We start from the raw sequence: 15464 nt of genomic DNA, 5'->3' as shown, positions 1-15464 counted from the left end.
TGAAGCTTATCTCTCAAATTTTACTGTGGATGGACTTTACAAATAATGTGATAAAGGTGTATTGATTGATACAAGTCAATCAATAGACACTGAATAAGGAGTAACCGCACTAAGGCATTATGCCCCATTGGGATTGTGCATTAGTAGGGATACAGAAATAAGACATTGCCTTGCTCTCTCTAACTTACAGATTAATAGGAAAGCTAAAGTTAAGTACACAAATCATAATATAATCCTAAGTAGAGACAGTAAGAAGAACAATATAGAGGATCAAAGGAGGGGAAATATTTAAAAAGATACCAGGAAAGATTTTGTTGTGAAACACTTCGTAAGATGTGCCTGAGAGAATGACTTTTTCTTTCCAAGAACAATTGATATTATTACTTTTGCCGCTAAAAACATTACAGATTCTGACAATCCTTAGAAAAGCCATTTATCATATTCACTATCACAGAATATATTATCTTGTGTTGGTGTCAAAACTGTAAAGGGTCTAAGATTTTACCTCACTTGTAAGATAGCAAGTTAGCATGTCACCGTTTCCTAGATGCTGCCAGAAGACATGAGACTCATGGTTCAGAGACAAAGGGCTCTACTAGCCACATCATAGCATATAGCATGGCCGTCATGTTTCCAGCAATTGCTTTGCCCCCATAAGTCCCACAGGGGGTGGTACATAGCATCCCAGGTAGATGCTACACACACAGTGTGTGTGTGTTATGCCTGATGAACCTCAAGCTTAGCAAACAGGAAAATTTTAGTAGGTATGTTAGCAAACTTTTCAGCCTTTGTCTAGAGGGAAACATTCACTTTATTATCCTGGTCAGGAAACTAGTCTTTCATTTTCCCTGGAGGGAAGTTCCATTTCTACTTTCAAGCCTGTTTGAAAAGATAATGGGGAACAGAATCTGTCAGAAGATGTGTAGAAATTCTGTAGAGAATTGCCCCCTAAACAATGTATTCAAATATTCCTAGAAATAATTGTTATGAAGCAGTCAGTTAGGGGAATACAGGATATAGTATGTTGAGGTGGTTTTACTGGTCTGGATATTATTTCAATGTTGAGAAGCTGAACTTGGTATATTTTTCTAAAGAATTGGTTGAGTTTTACTTTGAAATTGTGAAAATACAGTTTAAGAAGAAGAGCCCTGTATCTCCTAAATTGTGTTAAGAATATAAAGCAAAATTCAAAATTACAATTGAGATATTCTCTGATTTATCAGTGCTGATAACTTAATTCGTCATGAAAATCTTTCCAATGATAGATGATCCTAAAATAAATTTGTATTTATATTTACTTGTGTATATGTAATATATGCTATGTATATATACAGTCCATATACATGTCTATACATATGCACATGTTCTAGCATATCCTTTTAAATAATTTTGCATCCACAGTAAAATCATAATTCCAAAAACAAATTGAATCTCAAGTGAAAATGAGTCTTAGAAATCATCTGAAAAAAAAAATCTCACCCCATATGCAAAAATCTTTTCCAAAATAATGGATCAGTGAAGTTTATAAATTCTACAGCCTCACTTCTAGGATGCTTACCCTCTAATGGTATTAGCGACTCTGCTGAAGCTGATGCAGGGCTGCATCTGAACCTGACATTGATGTGATATGTGATATCACATCATATATGTGATATGTGATATGTGATGTCTTTCCTAACTCGCATATGATCCACTGCTGGATTCACTGCTGCCATCGTGAACATTGATTCTGGGATTTTATGTGTGTGCTTTTGCCTTTTTAGTTGGTTTTCTTACATTTTTCCTTACATTGTCTTTTTTCTGTGTTGCAACATAAATGAAAACACATGATTTTTTTTAAGTTTATGTACTGATGCTTGAACACCTGATGTTGAATATTGTAAGTAAGAAAATTTGGGGGGCCCATTACACTAATAAGAACATCAAAGTAATATTATACCTGTAATTCAAACCATAGAGTGCTTACTCCTATGATAACACATGTACTTATGTAAAAATCATCATAATAAAATGCCTTTGACACCACTTTTATACATTCCCAATATTATTTATGTATCAGGGACTGGATTTGGCTACATAATGTGTGGGTTAGTGATAAGCCTCTTTCAGTTCTGGCATATAAATACCTAACATGTTATTTTATGGGGCACAGCTTTTAAAAAGAAAAGTTTAAATCATGACCATATTTGGGATTCAAACATAAATATATCAGTTTTCAAAAACTAAAATGACTGCAGAGGTCAGTCAGGTAAAAGAAAAGTCTGAAGCAAATCAGAGAGTGCCTGGGCCATTTAGAGAAACCAGAAATCTTGATTTTTATGCAAAATTTCTCATTTGTAAGTGTTGGCCACTAATTAAAAAAAGAAAGAGCGTGCTCACTAAATAAAAAAAAAAAATACCTCCTTATCAGCAATATCTAATATTTAGTTTGATACCCAGAATGGTTTCTCAGGCTAGCAGAGCACAGAATGGGATGGTGGTGGTAGAAGGAGGGGAGAAGTCAGGGAGAGATAATAGGGGCCTTAAGGGGACAGACTGCCGTGAATAGGAAAAGAGTCTGGCTGACTAACACCAGCCTGAACAATAATAGTCTAATGACAGTAAACACTGACCGTGGGTAGTAGAAGGCTATACCTAAACCCTTCCCCTGGGGACTTTTGAGCATCCTGAGGAGGGAAAGTTTATTTGTAGAAATATTAATCTCTTGAGAGGCCCATCCTACTCCTTCATCAAAATGTTAGCTTGAGAACAGAAGGTGATTGCCTAAAAAGAAGAGAACCAAAGAAATATTGATGCAGCCTGGCTCAAAGTATCATTGATCCATCAGATTTGGGGATAAACTATTAATATGGAGGCTTAAGGTCTTGGGGCAACTTACCACTAGCTATACTTGCTCAAATGGATCACATTCCTTGATTCCCATCCATAGATGTACCATGTTTTGGAGCTGGACATAGAAATGTACATTTTTTGTTGTTTTTAAAAGGAGCTCCCTAGATTATAATATATCTTTGATAAAAGTTGTGGTAAGGGTTTAATTGAGTATTGAATCTGAGGTGCTTAGTACAAAAATTAGAAAGCTGATGAATTCAAGTATCAGTGAAGATACAGGGTATTGCTGGTGGAGTATGAACGGGTGGCCATTCTGGAGAGCACTCTGGCACTGTGTGTTAACAGATTCAATATATACTTACCCTAAGACCCAGTAATTCTACTCCTGGGTTATATGTACACCAACCCCACTCCATTGATTATGCATACCAATAATGCTCTTTTACTGATCTTGGAGGGACATGTACAGAGATGGACCGTGTTTGATGTGGTGGAGATCTGGAGGCAGTCTGGGTGTCCCTCCAGGACATAGGAGTCACACATTCTTTAATCCCTCATTTAGCCAGCATAACTGAGTCCCCACACACCAAACTCTGGGCTAAGTGGTAAAAATGCAAAGGGAACTCAGGGAGGTGCCTGACTTGGAGGGGAAGATGGTCAGGTTCAGGGGAAGGACTGGACAGTGGAGGTCACGGCAGGTTAAGCACAGAGCACGGCTGCTGGAAACGTGGGTGACCTCTGAAGGGCTGAGTCTTGAGGGAGCATTCAGAAAAATTAAAAAAAAAAAAACAACAACTAAGTTTTTGCATGAAATAAAAGCTCAAATGTAAGTGTCTTCATTAGGCAGATAATAATATAAAGGAGATAAAGTCTTGATTTATCTTCTCAGGAAATGGAACAAAATGAAAAGGTGTTGGGAACACAGCAAAAATGAAATGGTTTTTCAGTGTGGTTTAATTTTGTATTTGCATTTGCATAATAGTACATTATCTTTTATTTCAGATACACTGGCCTAGTACAGCACTAAAAATAGAAGAATGCATAATGAAAGGAAAAGATGTGGTAAGTATTACTCATTGTAAATTAAACACCTCATCAATTCTATCCCTGGTCAGTCACAAGGGACTGACTCCCTAACCTCTTATTTGCTCCCAAAGGTGTATATGCAGTTCATTCAGGAAGAAAAAAATATATATACACATATCCAAACAGAAATAAACATTGTACGGAGATCATTATAAGTTGATTTCAATGTGAAGTTAGAGTAAAGGGAGCTGAGGTGCCTCTAGATCTTGGTTTTGGTTTTATTACATATTTATCAACTCAGATTTATGAATTTCTTCTAATGCTTATTTCCTATATATGTGAAAAAAAAATTTCAAGTAAATTTTTAATTCAAGGGAAAGCTAAGCGTATTCTTTGTGAGATTTCATTTTTCTTTGATCAGTAAAGTAGAACCAAATGAAGAAACAAAAGGAGAGAAAAACAAACAGAAAGGAGAAGGCAAAGGCAGTAAGCATGCTATCCCACGATGGGTTTAGGGTCTTTCCTTCTGGAAGAATCGATCTTCGGTCTCCGTAACTTCCCTGCGGGGCACCAGGTTGTGTAGGAGTGGCAGCTCTGACCCACTTCCGAGCCCATGAAAATACGCACGAAGGGACTTTCGTGTGCTAGGAGTCACTCTGATGACACAAGACGCAGCTTTGGGGGAAGGCATGCACGTCTCCTTTTGAAAGTTAGCTCGTCCTTTTTTTTTTTTTTTCTTTTTTTAGTGAGAAAAAAATACCATGTAAAAGACTAACACACGTTATACCAAGTTCTGAGTCTCTGTAGCAACTGGCTCACAGCCAAGGAGTGAGTCTTGCTGCCTCAGTCCACAGCATGATGCTGACTAATCAGACACACGCTTAGGCTGTGTCAACCTAAGCCCAGCAGACCCAAAATGTAGTCTAATCTGCTCATTCTAGGTGTGACAGTGTTTCATGAGATAAAAAGCAGGTGCTTATAGTGATAGGAGAATAGAATATTTTCCCCATGCCTGAATGATCAGATTTTTCCAGTGGTATGGGTCACCCTGAGAATAAATTCTACGTGAGTGGGAAATTGAAGAAAATATATCTACGTGCTCTGGATAATCAGGTTAGTAGTACATTGCTCATTCTGAACAAGGGAATGCTATAATCTGAATCACTTCTGGTCAGATGGTTCTGGTGGCTTTTTCACCCAATACTGTTCTGTGAGAGATTTTAAAAGTCATAATCTGCCCTTATAAAACATTATATTTACTGTCTACTGCATGTATTGATTTCAGAGTAACACTTAGCATTAAAAGAGTTTAGTATTTTGTAATTTATTTTAAATGAAACAGAAATACCTAATTTACCAGGAAGGTGTTTGCTAGAATTAATTTAGACAAGTTGGTTTGAGCAGTTTTAAACATTTTTCATTTAGCATATTGATCATAAAACTCACCTAGTGATTTATATAGTAAGATTTGTTAAGCATATAATATATATTTGGGACTGTGTTTAATTAACCAGGGAATACGAAGAAGTGTAAAATAAATATTCTGTCCTCAAAAAAGTTCTAGTTGAATCCCAATGTAGGCAGACTAGAGCCCCTCAGCCAAATGTGGCCTGCCATATATTTTTGTAAATAAAGTTTTATTGGAAGCTAGCTGCACACATTCATTTTTGGATTGTCTATGACTGCTTTCATGCCATATTCACAGAGGTAATTTGTTGAGACAGAGACCAGTTGGCCATTCGAACTAAATATATTACTCCCTGGTCCTTCATAAAAAAAAATTTTGCTGATTCCTACACAGCAGTCTTATAGTAATAGGTGTAAAATGTTATTTCTCTTGGTTAGCTTTCTATGTATTTATTTGAAAATTCTCTATGAAAGTGCTTTGCATGAATTTATGAATTTGAAGATAGGACTTATTTTTCCAAACATCAAAATTCTGTAATGCCTTAAAGTCTACATATGTTTCTTTAAGGATAGCGAAGCCTTCTCTAATTATTGGTTTTCTGACTTTGTGTGATTCATTTGTTTATATGTACATGAAAAAAAAAATAACAGCATTGGGAATAACTTAATTACTTAGTGGAACATGCATATCACCATGCAAATCTTTGAATAAATTTCTGAACAGTACTTTTTTTTACTCCCCGGTTATGTGCTAGAATACCTGAAAAATGATACAATCCCATTATAGGTGTAATTCATGTGGTGAGGCTAAAATGTGCATCGGTCAACCAGTCTATTCTTCCACTGTTTCTTGCCTCCTCTAGCCAAGAGAGACTTGAACATGAGATTTGTGGGGTTAGGGAAAACAGAAATCAAAAAAAGGACTAAACTTTTTTTTTTTTTTTTAACATTACCCAATTTCTTCTTTCTGTTTTTCTGCTTTAGAGTGAATGTGCAAATTATGTTCGGGTTTTGCATCACTATAATAGGACACACCTTCTGACCTGTGGTACTGGAGCTTTTGACCCACTTTGTGCCTTCATCAGGGTTGGATACCATTTGGAAGTAAGATAATTAATTTCATTCATGTCAATAAAAGTCATGCTTAAAAGAACATTTTTTTTTTTTTTTAAAGAAAGGTTGTGGCATTTTCTTTGGTGAAAAAGAAGAGCATTTATGATATATGATGAAGTTTTCCCAAGTCAGAGAAAAGATTTCTCCGGACCTTTAAAATCCTTATCAGCTCTAAAACCTCTGAATCATTCACTTTATGTATTCATTCTCTGAACAGCTTCATTCACTTAATTGTGCACTTAAAAATAATTCTTCATATCAAACTGTATTCTCTGTTGTGTTCTTACATAAATTTTATTAATGTAACCACCGAACTAGAATGTACATATAAATATATTTAGAAATAAATTTATATAAGCAATACTACTACATATAGTATTTTACAGAGGATATGCAAAGACTTACTGATTTTGCAACTACTCTTTTTTTAGACAGGTGAGGTGAGGGAGCTGGAGTTGGGGGATGGGGTGGATAAAACTGACTGAAGTTAAATATTAGTAGGTGAAAGCTATATGTCCTAGACCCCACTACAAGGTGATCAGCATAAAGAAAACAGATCCCGAAGAGAAGAGAGCAAATCTCAACTGAATTCTGTCACACATAAAACATTGACTAAAATGCAGGCTTGAAGATCAATTAAAAAAATATTACCTGCTACCTTTTTTTTTTTTTTTATGTCAGAAGGCAGAATCCTACAGGAAGATGGGATACAGATAAAACAGACATCTAGGGGTGCTTGGGTGGCTCAGTTGGTTAAGCACCTGCCTTCGGCTCAGGTCTTGATCTCAGGGTCCTGGGATCCAGCCCCACATCAGTCTCCCTGCTCCACTGGAGTCTGCTTCTCCCTCTGACCCCCCTCCCCTGCCCCATCGTGTGCTCTCTCTCTTGCGCTCTCAAATAAATAAAATCTTAAAAAAAAATAAAACAGACCTCTAGATACTCTGTAGTGAAACAGCTACAGTCTCTTGATTCTTATACTCTGTTTATGAAAGGGCAGCAGTGACCCTAAAATATTTTCAGCCACCACATATAAAGAATAACATTCATTTCACTGGTGAAAAATCATGTTTGATATCCCTTACACTAGTTAACACTCAGGTGTGCATATAATTAGTAATATCTGAAGGGCTTAGTTTAGCTGCCTCTTGAGAGCACCCCTGATTGAGGTACTTCAGCTGCTAAGTGTCCTTATAGGCAGGATTTTTGATTAGCATATTTTAAATGTTAACTAACCACCTCTACTTGTAGATTAAAGCTAAGGAGCATACACAAACACATCGAGTGTACTCACTGAATTATTTTAAAGAATCAATACAGTTGATCTGGAAGAACTTCAAAAAGAGATGTGTAAGGCAAATCAGCCCAGAGCAAGGTCAGAATATTTACATGTATGCAAAGTATACAGACAGACATGTATACCTATATGGGAAGCCAGAATATACACATTTTGTGATGCAGATCTTTTGGCAACAGATCCTCTCAGTTTTCATTTATCTGAAAATGCCTTGATTTCATTTTTATTTCTGAGGGGTATTGTCCCTGGATATAAAATTTGGGGTTCACAAGGTTTTTTTGTTTTTGTTTTTGTTTTTGTTTTCTTTCAGCATTTCAGAAATACTTTATTGTCTTCTAATCGCTTTCTGATGTATATTCAGGTTTCGTACATACTGATATTACCGTTTGGAATCGCTTTACCCTTCAAGATTTTCTCTTCGTGTTTGGCTTTCAGCACTTTTTCATAGTGTGCCAGTTGTGTGTGGTGGTGGGGGGGGGAGAATGATATTTATATTTCTTGAAATACTGAGATTTTTAGATACCAAAGCTTATGTTTTGCATCACATTTGGCAAATGTTTGGCCATTATTATTTCAGATAATATTGTTCCATGCCCTCCTCTCTGAGAGTTGGTATGTGCACACGCGCATGTGCATGAGCTAGTGTGTGTATGGCATTATGCCACAAGTCACTGAGATTTTGCTCCTTTTTATTCAGTCTTTGTTTTCTCTGCTTTTCAAATTGGATAAGTTCTATCCATTTATTTTCAAGTTTATTAATCCTTTCCTCTGATATCTCCAGTACGCTGTTAAGCCCACCCCAGTAATGGTCAGTACAGATAATGTACTTTGCAGGGCTAAAACTTCCGTTTTGTTTATATTTCATTGCTTTAATGAGCATTTCCCATATTTTTAATTCATCGTGACTATATTTTTCTTTAAGCCCTTGAACATATTTTTAACAGCTGTTTTAAAATCCCTATGTGCTAGTTTTAACATCTGGGTCAACTTAAGGTAAGTTTACATGATTGCTTTTCCCTCTTGACTATAGATCATATTTTCTTATTTCTTTGCATGTCTAGTAATTTTTACTGTGTACCAGACATTATGGATCATATGTTTTCAAGACTGTGGACTTGATTATCTTTTAAAGAGAGTTGATTTTTTTTCTAGCAAGCAGCTTACTTGTCTGGACTCAAACTCAAAAATCTCTTGTGATGGGCGGCAGCCAAAAACCTCTTTCAACTTTCCAGACAGTGCTTTTTATGCTCTGCTTGCACATGCAGTCAGGTGTCAGCCAAGGATTTGGGAAAGAATGTATACATGCAGTTGAGGGTGCCTCCCTCCATTTCTGGGTATCTCCTCTTGCATTTCAGCTGCCCTGGTACTTTTAAGTCTCTGTTCTCTGACTTTCCAAGCTAGTAACTCTATAGTTTTCTGCTTGAGTTCTAGCCATTCCTCACCATATGGGTTAGGGGATTTCCTTGAGTGAAAAACTCTCTAGTCTTTGCTCTTAACTGATCTCCATTTTTTTTAAAATAATTTTTTAAGAAATTACTAGTTTATCATCATTATCTGTGTGAGAGTCCAGACAAGCTGATTGTCATTGGTAGAAGTGGAACTATGTGTAATTCATCCTCGTACATGATATAGAAAATTTTTCTCATGTAATTATCTAAGTATCAATATGATTGAAAATGCATTTTGGGGCGCCTGGGTGGCTCAGTTGGTTAGGCGACTGCCTTTGGCTTAGGTCATGATCCTGGAGTCCCTGGATCGAGTCCCGCATCGGGCTCCCTGCTCGGCAGGGAGTCTGCTTCTCCCTCGGACCCTCCCCCCTCTCATGTACTCGCTCTCTCTCATTCTCTCTCAAATAAATAAATAAAATCTTTAAAAAAAAAAACAAAAAAAAGAAAATGCATTTTGGAAAAAAATCTGCATGTGTCATGAAAGGAAATCGTGGATAATGGGATAATAAGAATATTGAAATATTTATTCCCAAATCTCCATGTGGAGGCTTGATAACATTTTTTATGAGAGAATGAGAAGTTACACATTATTATAGGCAAGGAAAATGCTTAGTTTAAAAAACACAGATGCAGGCACATATGGGATAGGTTTGTGGACGTTAGTCGGGTTGGTTGGGGGAACATCAGAAGATAAAACTGGGGCAAATTGGCATAGGATTTTAATGCTTAGACAGTGGCATTTTATAGTTACTTCTAAAGACAGCATAGAGAAGATGAAGGAATTTGAGCAGGCTGAATGACATGACACGAGTAATATTTAGGATTGATTCAAGCAGAGAGAGATGAAAGGCAGAGGGAAATTAAAGAAGGTGATTACAGGACTCTGCAAGATCATGAGGATATTTAATAGTATTATCACAATAGCAAAGGAAAGGAAGTGTGGAACTGATGTGAGAAACTGCTCAGCAGGGGAAGTTATATAACAACATTTTATTGGAAGTTGCTGACTAAAGGGAATTAAAAAACAATTCCAATTTTATTTCTTGATGATTGAGAAGAAAAGCAAGAGGGAGCTCAAGAGGCAGAATAGGTTTCGTGAACACATAAAAATATGCTCAGTATTTCTCAGTTATAACTTCTTCATTTCTGTGTATAGTTATTTGAAAAATTTATCTGCATGCTGGGAGAGGGTGTTATCAGAATAAGTTGAATTATTGAATCCTGGGTAGTTATTTGTCCCTGGATGAGTCTCCTGTCTCTTTCTCCTTCTTCCCCCACCTCCATCTACCCCTCTCTTATTCCTTCTCTCTCTGCCTCTCCCTTTATCCACATGCTTGGAAAATTCCGTTATTTAGGTGGCAGTGCATGTCTAGGGAGTATCAGTGTAAATAGAGACTGAGCAGACAGAGTAGTATAAGGCAAATCAGGTTAGTACAAAAATTTATAATCACTTGAAATAGGATAAAAAATATTATAAAATGATAGACAACATCCATGCTACAGAGAGGGCAGTTTTGCTAAAGGAATGAGTAATTAGAATGTCAGAGATTAAGAAGTGACTGAATATTGACCAAATAAAGACCAAATAGTGACCAAATAAAGACCAAATAAAAACTGCCTATTTAATCCAGAAATAAAATTGTTAAGGGGGAAAAAAAAAGGGAAAGATATAAAAACTGTAGGAGCGTTCAAAGAAAGTTTTTCTTAGGCTAGCAGATAGAGAAAAATTAGTTATCAAGTAACAGGATATGGCCACTTCTTGCAGATAATGAGGGCCGGGTGGGAAGTAAGTTTGCTGAGAGGGGGTTATGGGATATTTAGTAGAGAGATCTCATCAACAGTTGGATATAAAGGGCTATTTTTTCAGGAGAAAGACCTGAGGTAGAAATACAGTTTTGAGAATTAAGTGTGTGTGTGTGTGTGTGTGTGTGTGTGTGTGTGAAAGCTGAAATCTTTAGGCATGATATCATTGGCTAAGAAGATAATTTGAGTTTTAAAAAGGGAAAATAGCTAAATATGGAGCCCAGAAACACCAAAACTTGAAAGGCTGTTGGAGGAAGACACGCTTTCTCTCTGTCTCTCTCTGTCTCTCAAACAAATAAATCTTTTTTTAAAAAAAAAGGAGGCCTGGGTGGCACAGTCCATTAAACATCTGACTCTTGATTTCATCTCAGGTCATGATCTCAGCATTGTGAGATCCAGCCCCACATTGGGCCCTGTGCTCAGCAGGGAGTCTGCTTGAGATTCTCTTTCTCTGCCCCTCCCCCTGCTTGTGCATGTGCTCACTTGCTCTCTCCCTCTCAAATAAATAAAATAAATCTTTAAAAAAAGAATAGAAAACCTGGTGGAGGAAGAAGAACCCACAGAGGAGATTAGAAAGGAGTGACAAGGAAGTTTAGAAGGAAAATCAGAATGAGATAGCACAAAAATAAAGGAGTGATCACCAAAGTTAGAAGTTTTGAAGAGTCAAAGTGTCATTGGACCTAGGAAGTCTTTGGAGGCATTTATGAGAGGAGTATCAGTAAAATCTGCATGCAAACTGTGGTCTTCTGGCGTCAAAGATTAAAGCCAACTTTCTTTTGAATCACTTTTCTCTCTTTCACATTGCATTATTTTTAATTTTTTATTGGAGTATAATATAAATACAAGAAGTATACAGCATGCAAATAAATGGCTAGATCATTTTCACAAATGGAAGACCCCTTTCTTACAAGTACCCAGGTCAAATCCTTTATTTTTATTTTTTGTTTTTATTTTCACCTTTTTTTTTTCACATAGGGCATAAACTCTTGGGGTACTTTTTCTAATATGTCCCTTCTAGTTTAGTCTTCAGTTTTAAAATTGTTTTTCCTTCATGGCTTTTTTTCCCATGATTCTTTAGTCTTTCAAAGTTAATTTTTTAAATTTTCTTTTTCTTTTTTTTTTTTTTTTGAATTTTTCTTTTTCCCTTTTTCAACCAACATCTTATCAATCCCTTTTTTAAAAACCTTTTTTATTGGGGCGCCTGGGTGGCTCAGTCATTAAGCGTCTGCCTTTGGCTCAGGTCATGATCCTGGGATCCTGGGATTGAGCCCCGCATTGGGCTCCCTGTTCCGCGGGAAGCCTGCTTCTCCCTCTCCCACTCTCCCTGCTTGTGTTCCCTCTCTCGCTGTCTCTCTCTTTGTCAAATAAATAAAAATTAAAAAATCTTTTTTATTTTTCATTTTTAGAGTCATATTCTATCTCTTCATAGTAGTTAACCTTATTTTTGGTATAAGTTGTTCTGTCTTTAAAATTTTGGGATACAGTTTCTTCTAACAGACCAAAATATACCTTAAATCTCTAGTGTATGGCTTTGTTCTAGTCTCCTGCCTGATCACATTCTCTCCCTTTTTTTTTTTAATTCCTCTTCTTTCTTTTTTCAACCAACTTCTTATCAATTCCTTTTATAAAATCTTTTATAATTTTCATCTTTACAGTCATATTCCATCCCTTCATCGTGTTTACCCTCATTTTTGTACATATATAAGTTTTTCTTTCTTTAAAATTTTGGGAATCACTTTCTTCTAACAGACCAAAATACGCCCGAAATCTAGTGTGTGGCACTGATCTATGCACCAGCCTGATCATATTTGATCATATTCCTTTTTTTTTTTTAATCTTTTTCTTTCTTTTTCTTTTTTCTTTTTTCTTTCATTCCCTTTCTTTTCCCCTGGTTTCAGGTCTCTTCTGATTTGTTTAGTGTATATTTTTCTGGGGTCATTGTTACCCTGTTAGCATTTTATTCTCTCATTCATCTATTCTCCTCAGAACAAAAAAACAAGACAGAAAAAATCACCTAAAAAAAAAATAAGAGGCAGTACTGACTGCCAGGGACCTAATCAATACAGACATTAGTAAGATGTTGGAACTAGAGTTCAGAATGATGATTTTAAAGATACTAGCTGGGCTTGAAAAAAGCACGGAAGATATTAGAGAAACCCTTTCTGGAGAAATAAAAGAACTAAAATCTAACCAAGTTGAAATCAAAAAGGCTATTAATGAGGTGTAATCAAAAATGGAGGCTCTAACTGCTAGGATAAATGAGGCAGAAGAGAGAATTAGTGATATAGAAGACCAAATGATGGAAAATAAAGAAGCTGAGAAAGAGAGATAAACAACTACTGGATCACGAGGGCAGAATTCGAGAGATAAGTGATACCATAAGACGAAACAATATTTTGGGATCCCAGAAGAAGAAGAAAGAGAGAGAGGGGCAGAAGGTATATGGAGCAAATTATAGCAGGGAACTTCCCTAATTTGGGAAAGGAAACAGGCATCAAAATCCAGGAGGCACAGAGCACCCCCCTCAAAATCAATAAAAATAGGTCAACACCCCAACATCTGATAGTAAAACTTACAAGTCTCAGAGACAAAGAGAAAATCCTGAAAGCAGCTCAGGACAAGAGGTCTGTAACCTACAATGGTAGAAACATCAGATTGGCAACAGACCTGTCCACAGAGACCTGGCAGGCCAGAAAGGACTGGCAGGATATATTCAGAGCACTAAATGAGAAAAATATGCAGCCAAGAATACTTACTGTATCCAGCTAGGCTGCCATTGAAAATAGCAGGAGAGATAAAAAGCTTCCAGGACAAACAAAAACTAAAGGAATTTGCAAACACGAAGCCAGCCCTGCAAGAAATATTGAAAGGGGTCCTCTAAGCAAAGAGAGAGCCTAAAAGTAACATAGACCAGAAAGGAACACAGACAATATACGGTAACAGTCACCTTACAGGCAATACAATGGCACTAAATTCCTATCTTTCAATAGTTACCCTGAATGTAAATGGGCTAAATGCCCTAATCAAAAGACACAGGCTATCAGATTGGATAAAAATACAAGACCCATCAATATGCTGTCTGCAGGAGACTCATTTTAGACCCAAAGACACCTCCAGATTGAAAGTGAGGGCATGGAAAACCATTTACCATGCTAATGTACACCAAAAGAAAGCTGGGGTGGCAATCCTTACATTAGACAAATTAGATTTTAAACCAAAGAGATGAGGAAGGACACTATATCCTTTTTATTTTAAAGTCCTTCCTGACTTCGATCATCTCATTTTTGAGTTTTTCTAATTTTGTTTATGATTTATTTCTTCTGTCATTTTCTTAATTTCTTCTAAATTCTATTGAAATAATTATGGTTGGTTCTAATTTGTTTTTGTGGCTTTTTTTTTTTTTTTTTTGACAAACCTTCGTTGTCTGTGGTAAATGTTATTCTGTTCCTTATTCTTTTTTCTTACAAGAACATTGTACTGGATTTAGCTGGGATCTTTCTCTGTTGCTCATTTTTATATAAAATTAGTTTTCCTGAACTTTTAAAAGGGAAGTGTGTATCAGAATAGATGTCTAGTACCTTCATGTTCTGGAACTCACCATTCTGTTTTGTTTTATGAAGTGTTAAAAAAAAAAAAAACATGGAGAAGTGTCTAAAAATGCTTCTCCTGACTATCATCTCTTTATCTTTTATCAGGATATTGCTTTTTCTCTGATCTCCTTTATCTTTTTCTTAGGCAAATGGTATTCTCATTTCAGCAGTTTCTTCTTGGAAGGGAGGTGGGCTGGTGACTTTTGAGGGTTCATAGAGCTTCATCCTTCCCACAGACCTCCCACAGATTGACTCAGCAGAAATTCCTCCAGGCTCAGTTGATGTTCTAAAGTGATGCTACGCTCTCAGGGAGCACTTGGAAATTTGAGAGTTCTTTTTTTCTCAGGTGTATCAAAACCTGGTTGCTTCTCTCTGCAAGATACTAATACCCTATGTGGTTTATAGCTCATGGTAGTTCATCCACACCTGCTCATACCCGAGGACTCATGGAGAGGTCTCAACAGCCAGTTTTGCTCTAAGTGTGGTCAGTGAGCTTTTGGTTTTGCATTCCCAGTCAATCCATCTATTTTTCTGGGAGAATTTACAGAGAACAGAATGAATGCCCCTGCTGGTATCCTTGCAGAAGTTCACAGTACCATTTTTTTTTTAAGACTTATTTATTTCAGAGATAGAGAGATAGCACAAATGGGAGGGGCAGAGGGAGAGAGAGAATCTCAAGCAGACTCCATGCCGAGCGCAGAGCTCAAAGTGGGGTTTGACCTCATAACCCTGAGATCACAACCTGAGCCGAATCCAAGACTCAGATACTCAACCAACTGCACCACCCAGGCACCCCTCACGGTACCTTTTAAATAGTGAAATGCTATGTGAATATAGAGTAATACATAAAATACAGCACATTTGTGTCTCCCTCTAATTTTACTCACTTTCCAAAGGAAATGGAAATTGTATGTTGAATGTAGAGGTTCAGATAAAAGGAAACAGAGGTTC

At 36.7% G+C, this 15464-nt stretch overlaps 1 protein-coding gene across 1 annotated transcript in view; it reads left to right on the top strand.

Annotated features, from left to right (window-relative positions):
• The window catches only part of SEMA3E (semaphorin 3E), a 244295-nt gene that overhangs the window by 151796 nt on the left and 77035 nt on the right, over positions 1-15464 (top strand). The window contains exons 3-4 of the mRNA XM_035020473.1: positions 3835-3894; positions 6250-6369. Coding sequence (XP_034876364.1) covers positions 3835-3894; positions 6250-6369 — 180 coding nt within the window. The remainder of the gene's footprint in view (positions 1-3834; positions 3895-6249; positions 6370-15464) is intronic.

The sequence above is a fragment of the Mirounga leonina genome, unplaced genomic scaffold (assembly GCF_011800145.1).
Source record: "Mirounga leonina isolate KUSES-001 unplaced genomic scaffold, KU_Mleo_1.0 Mir_174, whole genome shotgun sequence".
In the NCBI taxonomy this organism is placed as follows: domain Eukaryota; kingdom Metazoa; phylum Chordata; class Mammalia; order Carnivora; family Phocidae; genus Mirounga; species Mirounga leonina.
The sequence above is the reverse complement of the archived record's forward strand: the minus strand, read 5'-3'. Positions and strand labels throughout refer to the sequence as shown.